The sequence below is a fragment of the Urocampus carinirostris genome, chromosome 15, assembly GCF_059441175.1.
Source record: "Urocampus carinirostris isolate Australia breed hairy pipefish chromosome 15, RoL_Ucar_1.0, whole genome shotgun sequence".
Taxonomy (NCBI): domain Eukaryota; kingdom Metazoa; phylum Chordata; class Actinopteri; order Syngnathiformes; family Syngnathidae; genus Urocampus; species Urocampus carinirostris.
This window is the reverse complement of record NC_142363.1, coordinates 36,121,685-36,142,937: the sequence shown is the minus strand read 5'-3', so window position 1 is coordinate 36,142,937 and position 21,253 is coordinate 36,121,685. Positions and strand designations below refer to the sequence as shown.

The window sequence follows — 21,253 nt, the reverse complement described above, 5'->3', positions numbered from 1 at the left end:
TAAAACATCTTTTACTCGTAAAATTCTTCCAATACTTCATTTTTCGAGCTTTAACCAAGCGTCTTTTGGTACTCGTTTTCAATTATATTAATGTTTGAAAACAATTGTTCAGCAACTAGACGGCGCCCGTATGCACTACTTTGTAAAAGTTAAGCTTGTTTGTTTACGAAGTTTGTATTCTATTTATTTTTAATACAAAGTAAGCAAGGTAAGGTTTTAACTTCGACATTGGCATCTATTTTAACATTGTAAAACTTTACAAAACTTTTTTTCCATTCCCCTCTAGAATAGGCCTAAAACTTGATTTAAACCCATCCATCCATTATCTGCACCGCTTATCCTCAGTAGGGTCGCGGGGGTGCTGGAGCCCATCCCAGCTATCTTCGGACAGGGGACACCCTGAACTGGTTGCCATCCAGTCGCAGGGCACACAGAGACAGACAACTCACTCCTAGGTACAATTTGGACCGGCCAATTTACCTAACATGCATGTTTTGGGAATGTGGGAGGAAACCAGAGAACCTGGAGGAAACCCACGCAAGCACGGGGAGAATATGCAAACTCCACACAGGAGGCTTGATCTGATTTAAACCCAGTTCTTTATTTTTCAGCTTCAAATGTTTCTAGGATAAAAGCAATTGAGATGAGTTTTATATCAAATGTACTTGTCGTTACCCCCACGGCACAGTTTTTTTTAAATAAATGTCTATTGATTTTCTGTGTAGAGCCACTGCTCCTTCGTATCGAGAGGAGCCAGTTGAGGTGGCTCGGGCATCTGATGAGGATGCCTCCTCCCGCAACCCGACCTGGATAAGCGGTAGACGGACGGATGGATGGATGATTTCCTGTACTTTATAGTTTATTTCTAGTTTTGCTGAAAAATCAATATTTGGTTGTGTGATGCAGGAATTGCAGGTTCAAGTTGCTGAGTATCAAAACATTGGAAATGAGTTCATGACATAGTGAAAATATAAATGTGCCTATCATTGAGTCGAATAGATTTGTCAAAAAGGGCTTGTATTTATTTGTTCATTGCAGAGTATGACATTATTATGAGTTATATACCGAACAAAAGGCCCCCCAAAACCTGTCTTTCTTTTCTTTTTTCCTTCTTTTGTTTTGTTTTTGTCAAGCTTTTGAATTGTTTTTTTTTTTCTTGCTCTTTTCTCTTTTTACTGCTTTAGTAATTTACAACTTTATTCAGTGTCTGAAATAACGTCTGCTTGGACGCCCGGGGCGTACATCTTTTACATCGAGCTTACAACTTACACAACGTCTCCGCCCGGGTGGCCGACAACTTTTTCAAGAAAGAAAGAAGAAAATCTTTCGTTTTTATTTTTTTATAATTATAATTATTTTGTATTTGATTCAAAATGTTCGTTCGGTTTGGAAATTTCGGTTCAATTGGCAATTTGCATACTTGGCAGCCGATCGGAAGCCAGCATCGAATATCTCCGTGCTTCCGGACTTTCCCGAGCGTTATATGGTCGCGCATTTGCATATCATTTCCAAAGTAGACGCACAGAGAGCACAAGAAAAATGGCTAAGTGGTTAGGAATCAAGCCAAAACCTCAGCCCCAGAAGAAAGATTCAAAAGAAGCCAACAAAATGGATGACGCTACAAAACGTAAATGTACACTAAAACCATGGTTGAAAAAGGAGTTCACGTGGCTTGTAGCAGTCGACGCAACGCAAACATTGCATGAATGAAGATGAGTCAATACGGGTACATACTGATGGCAGATGGAAAACAGCCATGTCATATGCAAGCAATGAATGTTATATGTAGATTTGTAATAAACGTCATATTAAAGTGTTGTTCTATTATATATATTCGGATTATGAATCCTTAATACTTTGCAACAATTTTTTTTATTTTTTTTTTGCGATGAGTCGTCTTATTTTGTTTCAAGTTGTGAAAAATGGGGCAGGCAACTTTTCAAGAGTTTTCTGCCCTGGTGTCCGCTAACTTTTTCTCAGTTAGAGACACTCCTTTATTGCTTTATTTTCTTCTTCTTTTGGTTCCTTTTTCCCAGCTTTTTACAGCTTGCGTTATTTTTTTTAATTTTTAATTTTTCTGTTTTTGTTTGCTTTCATTTTTTTCAGGCCTCTCTCACCACGATATCCAGTTTTTTTTGCGTCGTCGGGCACTGTCCCCAATAACCCCCCTGGTCCCGACACCGGTCCTCACGATCCGGTGCGTCTCTTCCTTTTTCCCGAGGGTTTTGAGAAGCCGGGAGCCATAAACCCCTTTGCATTTGTTGTCCATTTCCAGGTCATGGAGCAGCCGCGAGGACCCGCTGAGTAAATCGAGCGTCTCCGACCGCTCGGGCCCATCGCGCGCCAGCCGTCATGGACGGCTTTCCCCGTCCCAGCGGCGAAATCCAGCGACGGAACCCCCAGCACGATTTTGAGCTCATCCAGCGGGTGGGGAGCGGCACCTACGGGGACGTCTACAAGGTAGCTGCCCGACATGGCCGCCCACTCGCGTCCAGTCCCGTTTGTTTGTCGGTGACAGTGTAGAGCAGATATGAATAGGGGTGTCCTCCGAAGGCCCGGCGTCACTTTTAACCAAATGGAATTGGTACGTCTTTAAATCAGGGGTGCAGTGGAGCCCTGACGCTAAAGGGAGAAGCCAGAAGATAGCAAGGAGACAATTAAGAAAAACAAGGAAGGCAATCCCATCATTACCATCGCTCAGGAATATAGCAGGGCTTTGAGGACACTTGAGGTGTCTGTTCTGAAAATAGATCAGCAGTGCTGGCTCATTGTGAATTTCTGGTCAAATGATTTGTTTTAGTGGTTGACTGAGTTTATGTCACCCCTATTTCAGATCATTAATCTGGCTGTAACAGTATACCATGTGATACTCCAAATTTTGGAACCAAATGGTTTTTCCCCAGTGATTTAAAATGTAGTATTTGTATTGTCACGCACTGCTGCCCGTCAATGCCTCTGAAGAGCCAGATGACGCTATACACGGAAAAACAACGGCGACCAGACGATCGAGGTGCTGTATCTGAGTCGGATCAGGAGGTTTCTCCTGCTAATGGTTATCTCTTTAACACGGGGCAGCGAACCCCTATCCGAAAACTGGCCCGGAGAGGGACAAGCGCTGCCAGGCTATACTTGCGCAAGACACACCACAGGAAGTGGTGCTCGTACGACCCAGGCAGTGAGTAAAATAACCGATAAGTTGTTATTGTAGAAATGCATAAAACTGGGTTCCCTTTGTGATAAATGGTAACAAAAAGTAACTCCTTTTGAAATAGATTGGAGAATAAGTATTTATTTTACACAATGAGAGGGTGCTGACATGTTTGTCTGGCATCTTGCTGCTAGGGCTACCTTATGAAAACCAAAAGCTTTGTGAAAGAAAAAAATAGCTCTTTATGATTGCTTTGAATTTCCGTAGTTTGCGCTGTTTTGCAGTCATTATGGGTTGCACAACGCCAAACGGTGACATCTCGTGGTCAAATACTTCTTCTTGGGCTTGGATGATTTTTTTTGCCAATTTTCAGAAATGGTCCCCTTTTGAATTTCCTGTTCTTGTTTAGCCATCTGCTCCAGATCAACATTCATCCTTTAGCGCTTGCCCCTCCCCCTTATTCCATATAAAGCCTCCCTAGCCGCGACCTCTTCCTCCCACGAGGCTGGCAATGGAATTTGAATATTTTGCATTTGTGGAAGCTCCTGAGAATTGTTTTTTGTCCAAAAGAAAATGCTGTTGCTTTCTAGACGTCTGCTCTACAAAACGGACGGCGTTTGCTGCATATTTTGCCTTACCCCAAAAAAAAATCATCTTTCTTGTCCTTTTAGCTTTTACGTTTTTTTCCCTTTCGTGTCATTTTAGGTTTAAAAGGTTTCACAAATTCTATAACATACAAAATGTGAGAAATTAGTACGTGTAATCTGAATCATATCTCCATCTCTATATAATGTCATTGGTATTTTCCAATTATTTTCCGATATGATGCATTTTGAAGACCTTCTGTGTTTGACTTCCTGAGCTGTGAAGAACAATGGCACCCTAGCAAGCCAGTCACCCTATTGCTTTACATGTTAACGCGTCAAAGAGGTTTTAAGCCAAGTTCTGCTTGTTTTGGTGTCGCAGGTGGGTAAAGCAATGCTGCAACAAATGGCAAGCAGCCAAAATGGGGCTGACTGGCAAAAAGAACACACACAGAGCTAACGGGGCTAAACCAGCCGGCTGCTATAGAGGACGAACCGGGACCGATCGGTAGAAAAAAAACGGGAGTCCGGCTCACTCAAATCATGCAGTAAGCAGCCGTGATCACCGCGGCCAGCTCGCCGAATGCTAACGGGGCCAACCTAGACCAAAAAAAAACTGGAACATATCCTGACAATTTTATATTAATGGAAAAGATAGTGGAGTAAAACACGAGAGGAAAAGTCCCAATCACATACCTAAAAGGAGGCGAAGGCAAAAAAGGAACGCACGCTGTACAAGACAAACCAGCCGGAAGTCCCCCAGTGACACGCTAAGCAAAGTTTTCATTACTCCAAATGGAAATGAGACCTATGCATTCGCTGTCTGCTGTTCAACGGGACCCTCCATTGTTTTTTATCCCTTGTCATCCGGAGACCTCACAACTCTGGGGATGGGAGGTCAAACTGTCTACTTCAAGACTGAATTTCTGGAGCTCCATGGCGCCTGGAATATTCCTGAGCAATTTTGCATGATCGTGGGGAGGAACACTACATGTCTGCCAAATTGAATAAAAAAAAGGGTCTTTTATAATCCCTTTAAATGTGTTTCTTTTCCTTTCTTGTCATTTTGGTTTCCCTTTTCTTTTTAGTAGAATTTTGATTCCCCAAAATAAAAACATGCGCACGTTGTGGCTCAAAAAACTCAAAAATGACAGACCAGTATGTAAACTCCCTTTTGAGGTTAGCCTCAGGCTATGCAAATAACAATTCTTGACCTGAGTAAAAAAGAAAATGTTAATGTGATAGTTTGTGTACTTTTGATTATTATTAAAGTGATATTGTTTTTGTTTTTTTAATTTTTGATATCTATCTCTTTTTTTTCTACCACTAGGGGTCACTAGATAATGCGCACAGTCCCTTTAAGTCCATTTGAATTGTGATCAAGAATTGCTGCTTTCAAGTAAGCGTTTTTTTTTTTCTTTTTAAAGTAATTTTTTTTTTTCAGGCGCGCAACATCCAAACGGGCGAGCTGACGGCCGTCAAGATCATCAAGCTTGAAGCGGGTAAGGACCCCATGTTGTCCCCCCTGCAAAGACCAAGATACATATCCTCATTACCACAGAGATCCCTGGGTTTTGGCGCTTAATGGGGGACCCCAACTACCTGCAAAAGGGAAAAACTGCCAAATAGCAGGTTAAACTTACTTCAAGATGATGACAGTAACTGACTGAAAGTATACAACCGTAATCCAATAACAATAATAGAAAACACAGGATTGCAGTTGGTTTTATTGTCATTATACGAAAGGACCCCAATATTGGAGGCTTCTTCTTTCAGTGTAACAAAGCAATTTAGAGAGCGGCCGGCTAGCTGCTCGCTAGCATCGGGTGCCCTCAAACGTAGACGGACCTCTGTGACGATTGAAATAAAACTGTCCCCAATGTAGCCGTCCCACAAACTGATAGAGCAAACTATAGAAATTGTGTTCATCGCACTGTTGCACCTTTGCAGGCGACGACTTCTCCATCATCCAGCAGGAGATCTTCATGGTGAAGGAATGCATGCACCGCAACATCGTGGCCTACTACGGGAGCTACCTCTGGTGAGAGCGCCCCCTACCTCAGTCACTCTTACTCAGTCCTTTTATCAGCGTCAAGATACTTTGTTACTAATGAGTGCAAAGGGCATCCACTTTGATATGTATTTCGAAAACAGCAACAAAGCTAGATGCCTTTGCTAGGTAGCTCAGGAGGTAGAGCGATCGTCTTAGGATTAAGGGATCCCAGTTCGAATCCTGGCTTGTCCGTGTTACGTGTCGAAGTGTCCTTGGGTAAGACACTGAACCCCCAATACCCCCAATAAGCAGGTTAGCGCCTTACATGGCTGCACAGATCACGGCCGCTATTGGGAAATGTGAAGCACAATGTAAAGCGCTTTGGGAAGTCATTGACTTGAAAAGCGCTATAGAAATGCAAATCATTTCAAATGCAGATCATTTGATAGTCTGCTTCAAAGGTAAACGGTTAATAAAAAAAAACTGAATGGAGGTAGATAGCTAGCTAGGGGAGTATAAAGCCAAACAGATGGATAGAAAACTAAATGCCAAGCTACATAGCTACAGTAGCTAGAAAGGAGGTCAGAATCGAGCTAAATAACTAGCAATAAAGGTCAAATGTTGGCGAGGTAACATGCAAAAACATTTAAGAGCTAGATAACTTGCTAAGTAGCTAGCTAGCGACAAAGCTAAAAAGGTTTCCAGATGGCTAGCTATAAAAAAACTGCACATTTTTTGCTCATTGGCTTTATAAAACCCATCAATTGGAATTGAATTTGTTGTATTGTATTATATCTGCTATTTATTACTTGCTTTTTAGTTCTTAGTATATGTACAGCAACCTTGGGTGTCCTGAAAGGCGCTTCGAAGTACTATCTATTATTAATAAAATTATTATTTTCTGTTAAAAAAGTCAATAAAAGGATGAATGAATTAATGTGTTTAATATCTGAATGGATTCTTATTATATTCCCTTAACAAATTGCTAAAAAATAATGATCAATACCTGAATAGATTTTGGTTACTACCAGGGTAATTATCCGAAAAAGGAGTTAAATAGACTAGAAAATCAGAATGAGCCATTACTGGTGAGCTCTTATCAGAACAGGCCCCCGGGCACTTCGGCTGTCCTTAGGGGGCACCTTGGAGCTCCTTGTACTAGAGCCTTCCTCATTTTGCTCTTTCCTGTGCCCACCCAGTCGAGAGAAGCTGTGGATCTGCATGGAGTACTGTGGCGGGGGATCCCTGCAGGACATTTATCACGGTCAGCGCTTTACGCCCAAAACATTTTCAGCACTTTTTTGTACTTTCCCACACTCACACACGCCTTGTCTCGCAGTGACGGGCCCTCTGTCCGAAGCGCAGATCGCGTACGTCAGCCGGGAGACTATACAGGTCGATTTTATTCTTTCACCTTCAAACGTTTACAGTTTGTTTAGAAAAATGTCGGTTTAGGGCGACTAAGTGCAAAAACGGGCATGTTGTTATTTCACATCGACCTTTTTAAAGTTCAAGGCTCCTAAGATCTATTGCTCTTATTACAATTTTTGTGAAATGAGTGTGATGCGTCATGTATATATTTGATGCTCCCACAAATGCTGATGAGCATCTTCTTGCAGGGTTTGGGCTACCTGCACACCAAGGGGAAGATGCACCGAGATATTAAGGTACGTATCGAAGTTAGACGATGACAAATATATGCCGTTCAAATAAAAGAAACTCCAAATATATGACTTTAATGTCATTTATTCTTTTCTGTATTTTTTCATCCTTTCAGTATTTATTCTTGTCGTGTATTTTTCCTATCGTTTATCTCGTTCCGTCTGTTTTGATGCCTATTTTGCTGCGTGTTTTTCCTTCTTTTTCTCATAGATTTTGTTTAATTTGTTGTGTATCATTTGGTTGTTTTTTTTGTCCTATATTTTTCTGTTTTGAGGCCTTTTTTGTGGCGCGTTTGTCATTTTTGATTATTTGATTATGTATTTATCATTTTGTCGTGTATTTCTCAATTTTTGTCTTTTTCCTATATTTTGTTGTGTATTTTATCGTGTATTTGTCATTTTTTACATAGATTTTGTTGTTTAATTTATTTATTTGTTGTTTATTAGTCATGTATTTTGCCGTCATTATTTTGTAGCGTCATTTATTTTGTGTATTATTTTGTCGCTTAATTTGTCATGTATTTTGTCGTGTATTTTTGTTTTTTGAATGTATTTAGTCATTTTTCATTTTGTCATGTATTTTGTCGCTTATTTCCTCATTTATTTTGTCATTGATTTGATTTTGTTTAGTTTTTTGTTTATTTGGTTGTCCTGTATTTTTGTTAATCGTGTATTTTGTCTTTTGTCATTCTGTCACGTATTTTGTCACATATTTTGTGGTGTATTCCCTCGTTTATTTTGTTCTGTATTATTTTTCACCATGTTGTTTATTTTGGCTATCGTTTATATTTTCTCGCATTCAATGATTTATTTTGGACCGATGTCTTCTATTTAGGTACGAGGTGATTTCTAGACTGAGTGTACGGCGTCCATTTAATTCTACCAATGTCAGGACGTGTGTTGCATATCAACTGAGCGCGCCGTGTTTTGTTTTCAGGGCGCCAACATTCTTCTGACCACGGACGGCGACGTGAAGCTGGGTAAGCGTTCTCGCCTGTCCTCATTCCTGCGCTGCGTTCGCGCGCCTCACGTGTTTTGTGGCATTTGCTGGCGCGCAGCCGACTTTGGCGTGGCGGCCAAAATCACCGCCACCATCGCCAAGAGGAAATCCTTCATCGGGACGCCTTACTGGTGAGTGCGCGGGCGGCGGGCGGGGCCAGAGGAGCGGGCGACCAATGGGGCGATGCGCTTGCAGGATGGCTCCGGAAGTGGCGGCGGTGGAGAAAAACGGCGGCTACAACCAGCTGTGCGACATCTGGGCGGTCGGCATCACTTCCATCGAGCTGGCCGAATTGCAGCCGCCCATGTTCGACTTGCACCCCATGAGGTAAAACGGGGTGGGCGACTATTTGGAGTCTTCAGGGGGAGCATTGGCTTTACAATTTGGCCAAGCGACCTGTCCTGGTGACCTAGCCAATATCTCTCGTTCAGAAAAAAATCTACATCTTCCACTTCTTTCGAAATCGATTACTTTCACTAATTTGGTTTCAAAACGCTCACAATTAAGGCAGAATGACATATTAGCTCCCTGTTTTAAACACTAAATTTGGTATTTAGTTTTGTAGTATTACCGTAGGTGTATGTTTTTAGTATTGTTTAGTATTTCTGTAGCTGGATTTTTGTAGTGTTACTGGATTCCAGCGAATGATATGAGACCATGTTTGTGAAGCATCATTTCATGAGTAGAATATGGCTGCACTTTTGGGGGAGTTACACCAGCTTTCTAGTTTTGGTGTATTTCGTTTGAGACTTGATGATGTTTCTGCGCCGAGTGCAGATTGAAAACCGATTTTTCTCTTTCCGACGGCCCGCCAGTGGGCCCCAAGAACGTAAAGGGGTTAAGGATTCTGTCACATATTCCATTTGGATGACTACCTGTTCTGAAAAGAGCTCATCCTATTTCGGATAATAACCCTGGTAGTAACATAGTAATTCTTTTTTGTACAGGGCCTTGTTTCTCATGTCAAAGAGCAGCTTCCAGCCGCCCAAGCTCAAGGACAAAAACAAATGGTGAGCAAACAATCCAGCCTGCCAAGACAAGGCGGCGCTCTTTTAACTGCGTTGTCCCTTCCTCCAGGTCGGCCGCCTTCCACAACTTTGTCAAAGTGTCGCTGACCAAGAATCCCAAAAAGAGACCCACCGCAGACAAACTCCTCTCCGTAAGACCAGGCTCATTTTTGTCCACTGATTATTGCAACCGCTAAGTCCAATCGTCGGACCATTGTTTATTTTTCCTTCAATTTACCATGAAATTTATTTCATGATGTATCAAATGGTAATCGACACAAGAAAATCAATGAAAAATACATCGTTTCATGAACATACGATGGATTCGTACAAAAAAAATGCCCATATAATATATTCAGAAGGCATCCACAAATGGCGGACCACGGTTTTTACAAGAAAGAGGTGTGGATTTGCAAAATGGAATCTAACGCTCTAACCGACACTTCTGGGAACTCTATGTACACGAGATTAAACTGCACACAGCTGAATTTTCAAGGTCGCATGATAAGATGAAGCTGACTTATCATAAGACCATTGCTGGGAAAATACTGATGGGGAAAGAAGAAGCAGCAACTGAATTATTCATTAAAATGTGTGGATAAATATAATGGGCTGCTGATTAAATAATGCAAGTAATGGAGCTGAAAAGTCAAGCGATAGTGACAACATAATTCTATCTATCTACCATGGTCATATCCCTCAAGAGGGGTGACCGAAGGCAAGACAAACACGTATACAAAAATAAAGAAAAAAGTAAAAAGAAGAAAAAAACACACAAACATTTTTGGACTATGGCCAACCCAAATGCCAAAACACCCAAACAAGTTAAGCACCTCAGCACCCGAGTTGGTCATGCTTTCGTCCCTCCAAATGAAAAGGGACACAAGAAAGCGGCCATGTCACTCGGGTCAGGGTGACACGACACACTCTTCTGTCCAACAGCAGGGCCCGACAGCTTTCACTGGTTTACCCCTGCCACATCATACAGGTGCCCCGCCCATCCCTTAGAACGTGTCCAAACATTTCACTATCCTTTTACAACACTTCTCCACCACTCATTCCTATCACCAACAAGAGCTCTAACTTCCACTATATTTAGACCTCTTTCCTGCTTGTACCTTGTTTTTTAAACAGTTATTTGGGACAAAAATGACAATCAAAATAAGCCTCAACAGGATTAAGTAAAGGCAGGAGGGAAACCAATTTGAAGTGGTTTATTTTTATTGATAGGGCACGCAAGCTCTGGCATTATTATTATTTCGTAGAATTGTTCAAATCATCAAATGTCACACCGTGAAGTAAAATGCACTGAAGAATTAGCTCTTGCCTGGCCCATCAGTTGAATTTGGTCTTAAAATGGAAAACGTGGGTCTCGTTTTTTTCTTTTTACGGCTCTTTGGAGCAAAAATTTCAAGAAAATCTCAACATTTTTATGTGCGCCTTATCCTCGGAAGAAATACAAACCGACTGATCAAAAGATGGCATGTCAGCCCGAAATCTGTATGGTGTGAACCGAGCGTGTGATTGTTTGTTTTGGCCCAGCACGTGTTTGTGGCCCAGACGGGCTTGAGCCGGCGACTGGCCGTAGACCTCCTGGACAAGATGAACAACCCCGACAGCCACCCGGCCTATGGAGAACCGGACGACGACGACCTCGAGGCAAGACCGCCGTTCGGGAACAATTGCCAGTTCTGCTATGCAAGCGGTGCCGTGAGACCTTGTCTAGTGTGCCGCTGGAATTTGCCCAATTTTATCCTTCCAAAAAGGCCATTATTCAGTATTTTTGCTATCTTCAGACGTGGAACTGTAATAGTCATCTATATCAGTTGGTGGCAGTAGATTTTTATATATTTTTTATATCCTAAATATCTGCTTATGAGGTAGCACAGTACATTTAATAACTTAATTTGTTTAACGAAGCGGTTTAAGATTGTAATGTAAAAAATAAAAACATAAATAAAGCATATCATTCTTTTTTTATTTTAAGCATTATTTTCTTCTTTTTATATACTAATTATCTGCTTATGAGGTAGTACAGTGAAATTTTTGACATAACTTTTCAAACAGTTTTGACGGACAGTGTGCCTGGGAACTTTTTTATGAATAAAAGAGTACCTTGCTTCAAAAAGACTTGAAAAAAACTGCTCTAGAGCCCTTTTTCTCAACCTTTCGTGAGCAATTGTTTGTCATTATTGCCCACTCGATGGCACTGTTGTGAACGAAAACCAGTTCGACAGAGAGATGGCGCACACCTTAGTAGGGTTTTCGCTATGTCAAAGAAATACACATTTCTCCACCTATGACATTGATAAGTTCTTGTATATTTGCCTAGTACTCAAATCAATGTTTTTTTTTTAACAAAAATTTTTTTTTGTGCCTCTGGGAGGAACTCAATATTACACATTGTCCCTTCAAAAATCTTCAACCCCATCGTTTGTCAGAAATGCTCGAAAGATTAATCCTGGAACAATTTCTTATGTTTTATTTTAGGCTTAAAATAAGCGTTTGATCCCCTTTACATGTGCTTTGCAGCCGGTGTCAGTGGTGCGCCACACCATCCGCTCCAGCAACAAGCATGGCCGGGCAGAGAGGACGCGCTCCGAGATGGCCTGTGAGTACACCCAAAATGCTCTCCAACCTGCGGATCGCTTCTTGGCTCTTGGGATCACTAGTACACCAGCGTTTTCAGAGCGAAGGCTCCGGACCGGTACATAATGGGAAATTATATCTGAAAGATGAGGGAGCAAGTCCATGCATGATTTTGTATACGACCATGTTAGGGTTAATATTTTCGTAATAGGTTAAACTGGAGTGATCAGTAAGAGAGGCAAATGTAGTTTTAGAATTTATTTCACTGCGCAGTGGGCAGACGGATTCAAAAAGTCTCACCGTCTCACAAGTTTCCCGCGTTGCAACCCGGTTTTGTTCAAAAAGTGCGCATGGGCAGAAAGTATCAGTGACGTCACACATACGTCTACGGTTCAAAGTTCGCACATGCGTAGTAATAACAAACGATGTCATATCTTTCGGTTCAAAAATGGTACAAGAGTGGAAAACGAGTTGTAATATAAGTCAAACTCATCTGGATTATTTGTAACATAGAAGACAGAGAAATACACAATTAACTAAATATGATTAGCTTTGACATTTCCCCCCTGTTGTGGATTTCGAAGGATATCAGTGATAATACCAGAGATTTTCAAGTTAACACATCATTAAGAAATACAACAGGTTAGTTTCGTGGAGGGGCGAAAAACCTTCATAAAGGAAAAAATTCCCCTCCTCCCACCTCATTTCAATGAGGTCGAGAGTGTTTCTTATACTAGGAAATGTAGTAGTAATGTGCGATAGCTAAAAACACAAAACAAAGAACCCTGCCTGTGCATTGGTCTCCACAGGGCCTGGATGACTTTGTGAACGGGACTCGATTAGCTTACCCGCTCAGATCTTCGCGTGTGCAATAGAGAGGTTTCCCTTTAGGGATAAGTCCTTTTAGACAATGTTGTCTAAGTCCATTTAAATTCGGTGTATGGGAACTGATACCAATGTAACAAAGCAGTCCGCAAAGTCCAAAATTTTCAACATAACGATAGAAGAAATTGAACCTAATCTCTTCTCTTCCCTCAGTTGTTAGGATTCTTATTTTGGTACTTTTACGACCATTTCTCTAGATATCATTGTAGAATCTAATGCCTATTCTTTCGGAAGAATAGATTAGGGCACTATTGGCAGCTTTTGATGCTGTTTTTCATGAGCATGGGCATCGTAAGGATCCCCACACCTCCTGGCGTGATGATGATGTGTTGCTTGTAGATGAGGTGACACCATCCAGTTGTCCACATTGGATTGCTCCTCTTTTCGGATCTGGCAAGTTAGCTTCTTCCCTGAGATGACAACAGCCTCCTGCGTAGAGGCGGACGTGTGTAGGAGACACAGTTGATGGCGCGAGTGCTAGCACACTCCCCAGAATCCTGACCGCTGTCCTTGGAAAGAAGTTAGGTTTGACGCTCCCTGTGGGCTGACAGAACTCCATCATCTGATCAGCAGGGGTCACCTTCTGTATGGATGAGAGAAGCATAAATCAATACCATAGAACTGAATATTCAGGGAAAGCTGTAGTTGGGGAAAAAAGGATAGGACTTAATTTTTTTTTTTATTAAATAAATTGTGCTATGCTATTTCTTCCCCCCTATTGAGACTTCATGGCTCAAAACAAATTAAAAAAAAATTCATTTATAGATTTGTATATTTTCTCAAGTTGTCTTTATATTTTAAGTGAAAATCAAAATCCCCACTATAAGTTGCCCTATCCATTTTGAGCATTTTATCCCAAAATTCTAACTCGAAGATAAACAATTTATTTTTAAATTGTCAGTTCTAAATTTCAAATTTTGCTTTTTCACTAAATCCAGTCACTGAATCAGTTTAACCATTATCCTTGTCAGAATCATTTACCCTGATTTGAGTGTTTTCTTTTGTAGATTGATCACATTCGAGAAAAAAATTTGTATGCACTTTTATTTGCATTTTCTTTTGATTTTCAATGTGTTATCTTGCTGTTGGCCATTCCCCTCGAGGCAGATGACCAGGATAAATTGTTAAATTGTCAATTTAACCCAAGAAAAGACGTTTTTATTGTTATGATTCACTCTTTGTTTTGCCTTTTGTAAAAATCATACCCTATATATTATCTTTTCAGTAAGTAAATTTGTTCAAAATAACAGTATTTTGCAAAGAAAGCAGGTAATTCACGTTCAAAGTGAATGATTTTGCCAAAAATGAAAAATACCATCCCAAAATGTTCTCAATGTGGGCGATTTTCTAATGGTGAATGGTTATTTAAATTGATTTTTGTTAATCAATTTGATAAACATTGTAAATTTTGTAATATTACAACATTTCTTTTGTGTAATATTTTTCCATTCGTCCAAATTTCGCAATTTGAATCTCAAAAAACAGTTATATGGAGAGCTTATTCAGAAGACAATTTTTCATCAATTTCGGAAAAAACTAGGTTTTAACTTATATTTTACGGAATGTCTCAATGTTCCCCCCTGAGTTAAAACCTAAGTTCACAATCTATGAATAGGAGTGAAATCAGACACATTTATAAATTTGCAAGATGAATTTATCAATCTTCCTCAAATACATTTACACTTTGTATTAACAAGACTCTATATAACTTCAAGCAGACGCATTCTTGAATGTTGTTGTCTTTCAGTCTTTTGATTTGCTTATTCCACATTTCATTCACCATTTGAATGTTGCTTTTGGCCCATCAAAAATAGTTTTTCAAAAATGTGTCCATGTCAAACACAAAATGACTTTATTGACTTTTTTGTCAATTTCACTGGTAACGACTGCAGGAATCTCCTGTTAGCTGTCTGAAAAGCAGCTGGGATGTGCCCCATCACTCCCTTGATGTCGTTGTTGATGAGCGTAGCTGGGATGTGCTCCATCTCACTCCCTTGGCCTCGCTGTTGATAAGCGGCGCAGATAATGGATGACTGATGTCTTTGGCTCTTTCAGCAAATTATTTTTGTCCATGATTTCTTTTTGACAGGGTGGTATGTCCTTTTTTGTGGAATTCACTGGCACTTAAGAGTCTCGTTAATTCCATTGTGCTTATGTAGTGGGATTTTTTTAGTAAATTGGCCGGATTATTCCATGTCTTAAATTTTTCTCTAAATTTAAGTACTAGTAGACATTATCTTAGTTTAATCAATTTCTATCCATTTATTACCCATGCAATTATTTTTAAATTAGCATGATATGTCTCGAAATCAACTAGTCCTTTACTTTTATTTCCTATGACCCTTTTCAAGATTGATCAGTTTCTCATTGTCTTCTAAAAATGCTCTTCCATAGAAACCGTTTCCTTTTAACTTAACCAAACCATAAGTCAGTATTTGTTACACATTTGTTTATCATTTGTCAATCGTAACACTCAATCTAAAAAAATTCAGTGTGTAATCAATTGTCCTCCCAATTTCCTTTGGGCTAAATTTGTCAAAATTCCAAATCCTCACACTAAACATCAAAAATCTCAAAAGATCAACAAAAAATTTCTCAAAAAAATGCCAAATCGAACTTAATGTCATAACTTCTCTAATTGTATTTTCTTCTCTCTGTAACCATAATCAATCTATTGTTATTGATTCAATATAGAACAATACAATTATCTTGTTGAGTGTATCTATTTTGTTTATTCATTATCTTTTATTTTGCGCAACAATCTTTGTTTCTACGCACTAGTCTTCGTTCTAAGCATCCTTTCGAGATCCCTTGTGATTAAAGCTAAACAAATTAACGATCTGGTCCGACTTAATACTTGTTTCTTTTTTTTCCTGTTTAAAAAAAAAAAAAAAAAAATAGATTCAGTGACTGAAATAGCTTCAGCTACGTTATGATTTCTAGTCTCCAATTTTTCTTTTCTGTGTTAATTTGTCGTCATTTTCAAACTTCCTTCAAAATTTTGATTATTTGAAATGGTTCAAATGACCTATTGAGAGTAATCTCTTATTGAGTACGAGAACAACTAAGGAAATAACCTTTACATATCTTTTGAATTTGTCCATTTACGAACGAGAAGATGAACACTAAAATTATGGACGTTTTTCCAGTCATCTTCATTGCTTTTTTCGTCCCTGCTTTATCAGGAGCAAAACTACATGTCTTAAAGTTATTACCCTTTTTGCAATTCACATATTCAACAAGAAATGATTAGTTCTGTTACTCAAATATTCTTTCTTTTTAAACTATTCTGTATAGTTATCTTATAATATACACTCATTGTTTTCATTTCCCCACGTTATTTATACTGGGGACGCAACTTTTTTCCCTTTAAATTGTCATTATCATTTAGTTACTCTTTAACAAAGATTTAACACATTACAATCCTAATCGTTAATTTGGTTTTGTTATATACGAGTTTTATTTTCCTGCACGCCGATCTTAGCTAACGAGATCTCATCGCTTCGAGATTACGTCATTGTTGTTGGTAATTCTTGTTGAGTGAAGGTCAGTCTTTTTATTAGACAAACGGCTTTTTTCCTTGTTCAATTCATCAAAGAGAGCTTGCTTTTACTGCTCATTTGCTTTGATGATTGATATCACGAATTATGTTGTACTAAGATGTTAAAGAGAGAAGTACAGAAAGTAGAAAAGTGGAAAAAAGACAAGCCTGTTATTTGCAATTACCATCAACAAATGCAGAAAATAAATTAATAATTTGATGATCAAAACAGAATGAATACGCAGATATCTTTGTATCACTTAATTTCAGGGGTTATTAGATCTCTCCCAAGATCTATAAATCTTTTAGCAAGCTAGTACAGGGAATTCAAAATCCCTATCATATTATCATTATTGATAGTTCAGTATTAAAATTGTTTCATATATATATATATTATATATGTGTGTGAGGCACGGTGGCGCATTGGCCAGCACGTGTGCGGCATTATTAAGGACCTGGGAACAGGTGTGTGTGTTCCAAGCCAGCCACTGGCTCTTGTGCGGAGCTTGCATGATCTCATTGTTTCCGTCCGGCTATCCGGATTACTTACCTCATTCAAAAACATGCATTTCAGGTGGACTGGCTGGTCCAAATTGTCCCTACGTGTGAATGAGCTAGTGAATTGTGTATCTTTGTGTGCCCTGCAATTGGCTTGCAACCAGTTCAGGGTGTCCTCCAATCGCTGCTCGATGGTCGCTGTGATGGACTCCAACAAGATGAGATCTACTTGTCATAGTTATGGTTCATACCGGCCGAATATGAACACAAAACTTTTCTGGTTCTCACCTGTAACACCTTTATTGATGACATATTCCTTTAATATCATAAAAATTGGTTTTTCACTTACCATTGTTCATCACATGGAATATCTTCATCATGTTATTTGTGCTACCTTTCGCTGATCCCATTTTCTCCTCAGCGGGTTGTTGAGTCCAAATGAGACAAGAACCAAGATTCTAGAACTCAAAACATTGTTAGTGCAACACTTTTGCTGTAAAATCATACTTTACCTTAGGTCCTTTGTAGTGTTTTCATGATGGTTCCAACTATTTTTCTATAGTCTATAATATTTTACATTATGGCAACGAAATAGTGTAGTGTTCGATAGTATATCTATGTTCATTTGCCTTCAAATAGATTTTCATCCCTTAAATAATTTCCGTTAATTTGTATAGCTTATCTATAAAAATACTGTCACATGTTTTGCACAATGCTGACAACTTCTTTGCTGTGATGTCTATTCACCAAATGCATATTACACAAACCTCAATTGTATGTAACATCTTACATGCAATTATTTTTGTGTAAATATTGTTTCAATTATGACTAGAACCTTATTTTCTCTGTTCCTTTACCTTACTTTGAAGATGGATTGTTATGCCAAATTTCATTGTCAGTCACAATATGTTAACCCATTTTGTAACTATGTCGGTAAAGGTATATTCTAATCTATTATAAATGGTTTGCATTTATATAGTGTTTTTCAAGACCCTAGAGGAACTCCAAAAACACTAATGTGATGTTTTTCATACTTTTGTCTCAAGTTTTTCATATCCAATTTTCAGCGAATTATTTTTTTTCTTTAAATAACTTTTCCCTTTTACATTCCTTCTTTCTCTTACTTGTATTCCACTTCCTTCTACCAACTCTTATTTACTTGCATTATCCTTTCTTCTTTTTCCGCTCTGATCAGTCCACATCTTGTGTCTCTTCCTTTCCTCATCTTTTCTTTCCTTTCGTGAACTAATTCAGCCTTCAATCTGATCTTCGTGCCTACTTCCTTTAAAACCTTTCTTCAAAAACTTCGAACTTTCACTGTCCATCTAACAACTTCCTTACATGCTTTGCCAACAATACATTCCCTACATAACACTTTTTCCTTCTGCACCTTCTAACACCCCTTTTAGCTTACCAGCCTAAATGTAAAAATGACGTGTATTGATCTACGAGTCATTTTATCATTTTTATTCCCCTCAATGAATTTTCCCTCCATATTCATTGAAAATAATTATTCGCTCTATTTTGATAATTTTGTACAAAACACCTTTTATCTCTATTCCATTCCAATTGGCTCAATTTGATTTTTCCCCCGTCTTTACAGTCCTCAATTTTCTAATTTAGAACTGAAAACCGGAATATTCTATCTTTATTTTTGTTATTGTATCTTTAGTAAGTGTTATTCTGGCATTAACTCATTTAATGCATCTAAAATAACTCAAACATAAGTTTTCTAAACTTAGCACACCTAAATTTATCGTTTTCCAATTGAAAAAACAAAAAAAATTTGGACCGAAAAAAAAAATATTTTTTGGAACCCCTTAGGCCCGCAGGCGTTATGTTGTACACCGTTAGCGTCAAACGCCGATTTCCCAAAAAACGAACGTTTTCGATTCCTAACGCGATGTGCTCTCGGTTCCACCCAAAAACAACATTTTTTAACCGGTCTTACTCTTAAAAAAACGTTTCTCTCGTTGCAATGTGCACTTCGCTTCCTTTTTTTTTTTCTTTTAAAAATGCGCGCGCTCTCTCGTTTGCGGCAATTTTCTTCGTATTTTTCTATATTTTTTTTTTCTTTTCAGTTACGTGGGCCGATTAAAAGCCAGCACAAACATATAAGACAGGAAGAATAAGAATATAGGAAAGAATACAAACATTTACACATTGAACAAACATAAAACATTTGACAAGACAGAGTGGGCCCACAAAAAATTAGTTTAATTTTAGACCGTGTACACTTTTTTATGAAGCCATACAGTTTACTTAAACCTTATTTTATTTTATATAACCACAGAGGGACCAGTCCTTTTTTTGAAAAAGGACAATGGGAAAAGTGGGGGGTCGTCTCTGTACCCCTCCCCCTTACTTTTCTTTCCCATTCTACCGTCCCCACCTTGGGGTTAGTGTCGACATTTCCGTCCCGAGGCAATCCATTCCGTCTCAAACAAAAAGTTTGAGTATTTAAAATACTTCGTATTTTATTCTGATTCCTTTTGGGTATTTACTTAGCTAAGATTTTGTAATGGCTTCTCAAGCCCACATATGGCGCCCGTCAACACTATGGTCTCTCTCTGTGGCCAATTCAACTTTATCTTTTTATAAAAAATGGCTTCGTTCTTAGAATTATTCCAAATTTTTATATTAGAAATGCATCTCTTACCGATCACTTCATCCTGGTTCGTTGACGGTGACGCGGACTTTGAAGGGTTTCCTTTGTTCTAGACCACGCGGTAGAATTGATTGGTTTTTTTTTTTCGTTTTCGTTTTCAACTTCAAAATACTACGTACCGTCCGGGTTTCGACAACAAAAATGTTAGGGTTAATATTTTCGTAATAGGTTAAACTGGAGTGATCAGTAAGAGAGGCAAATGTAGTTTTAGAATTTATTCACGGCAGTGGGCAGACGGATTCAAAAAGTCTCACCGTCTCACAAGTTTCCCGCGTTGCAACCCGGTTTTGTTCAAAAAGTGCGCATGCGCAGAAAGTATCAGTGACGTCACACATACGTCTACGGTTCAAAGTTCGCACATGCGTAGTAATAACAAACGATGTCATATCTTTCGGTTCAAAAATGGTACAAGAGTGGAAAACGAGTTGTAATATAAGTCAAACTCATCTGGATTATTTGTAACATAGAAGACAGAGAAATACACAATTAACTAAATATGATTAGCTTTGACAGACCAACAGAACCTTAAAATCACATTTTAAGCTAACAGGGAGCCAATGCAGGTAAGCTAAAATCGGGGTCATGTGATCAAACTTTCTTGTCTTAGTTAAAAGCCTCGCTGCAGCATTTTGTACAAGCTGAAGGCTCTTGATTTTGGACTTTGGGAGACCGGAGAGTAGTGTGTTAGTCATCGAGACGGGAGGTAACAAACGCGTGAATTATAATCTCCGCATCCGACTTCTGAAAAGAAGGAGTACATTAGAGTTGATCATCTGCATTTTTAAAGTGGTGCAGTGATGTATTAAGTAAGGCACAACATCGAGAGATACAAATTGCCTTGCTGTAAAGAGGTATTGCCTTCCTTTGCTACGTGTTCGTCCCTACACTGGCCGTTGTGGTATAGAGGAGGGTTCTCCAAGGTGGCGCCCCCCTAAGGTCAGCTGAGGTGCCCTCGTTCTGAAATGAGCTCACCAAGGCTGGATCATTGCTTTTCTTTTCTTTTTTTTTTTTCTTTTTTGTGGTTGACTAAGTCCGATCAACCCTACATCCTACAACTCTCTTGTTTTCTCTTTCTTTATTGTGCTTTTTCTCACTCTCTCTGTCTTGCTCATCCTCTCTTTCTCTTTCTTTCTCCCTTTCTTTCTCCTTTTCTTTCTCTTCTCTCTTTCTTCCAATCTTTTTCTCTTCTTTCTACTGCCGGTAATAGCATAGTGACAATACAGTGAGTCGTCCAGTATAAGTTATTTCAGAAATGCATATGAAAGTGGGTCCCTTTGCGCTAATTAGTAGCAAAAAGAAGCTCGGCGCTTGAAAAAGTGTGAACAGGGACGGACACGGCGTCCTCATTCTGTCTTTTTTTTTGTACCTGTAAGCAACCAATGGGACAGAAGCAGGAGGGCTGCCAACAGGTCAGTGCTGCTGTTTGTCTTAGCATTAGCGTTTGCAATGTTGTAACAAGTTCAACCCCCCCGTCGCTCCTTTCTCTCACTGACCCGTCCCTGACTAATCACATCCTTGATGTTGACTTCTAGCTTATCTAGCACTTTCTCCTTTATTTGTTTGTGTCTTTGACAGTGTAGTTCATTTTACTCATGCGTGGGAATGTCCCCCTCCCCTATACAGCCTTTGCACTTGGATCCTAAATGCTGAGACGCATGTGAGACTTGTTGCCGTCTTGG

At 39.2% G+C, this 21,253-nt stretch overlaps 1 protein-coding gene across 4 annotated transcripts in view; it reads left to right on the top strand.

Moving 5' to 3' along the window:
- Window positions 1-21,253, top strand: part of map4k5 (mitogen-activated protein kinase kinase kinase kinase 5) — a 42,423-nt gene that overhangs the window by 501 nt on the left and 20,669 nt on the right. For 3 of the 4 annotated variants that reach the window (XM_088353843.1, XM_088353842.1, XM_088353840.1), the window contains exons 2-14: window positions 2,276-2,460; window positions 5,177-5,234; window positions 5,683-5,773; window positions 6,925-6,989; window positions 7,065-7,120; window positions 7,345-7,392; window positions 8,324-8,366; window positions 8,445-8,517; window positions 8,582-8,713; window positions 9,334-9,396; window positions 9,464-9,545; window positions 10,936-11,052; window positions 11,926-12,004. In XM_088353843.1, the coding sequence (XP_088209969.1) occupies window positions 2,353-2,460; window positions 5,177-5,234; window positions 5,683-5,773; window positions 6,925-6,989; window positions 7,065-7,120; window positions 7,345-7,392; window positions 8,324-8,366; window positions 8,445-8,517; window positions 8,582-8,713; window positions 9,334-9,396; window positions 9,464-9,545; window positions 10,936-11,052; window positions 11,926-12,004 (1,015 nt within the window). In that variant the 5' untranslated portion in view covers window positions 2,276-2,352. Of the gene's footprint in view, window positions 1-2,106; window positions 2,198-2,275; window positions 2,461-5,176; window positions 5,235-5,682; window positions 5,774-6,924; window positions 6,990-7,064; window positions 7,121-7,344; window positions 7,393-8,323; window positions 8,367-8,444; window positions 8,518-8,581; window positions 8,714-9,333; window positions 9,397-9,463; window positions 9,546-10,935; window positions 11,053-11,925; window positions 12,005-21,253 lie in introns of all 4 variants that reach the window. The other variant, XM_088353841.1, reaches the window with a different exon arrangement.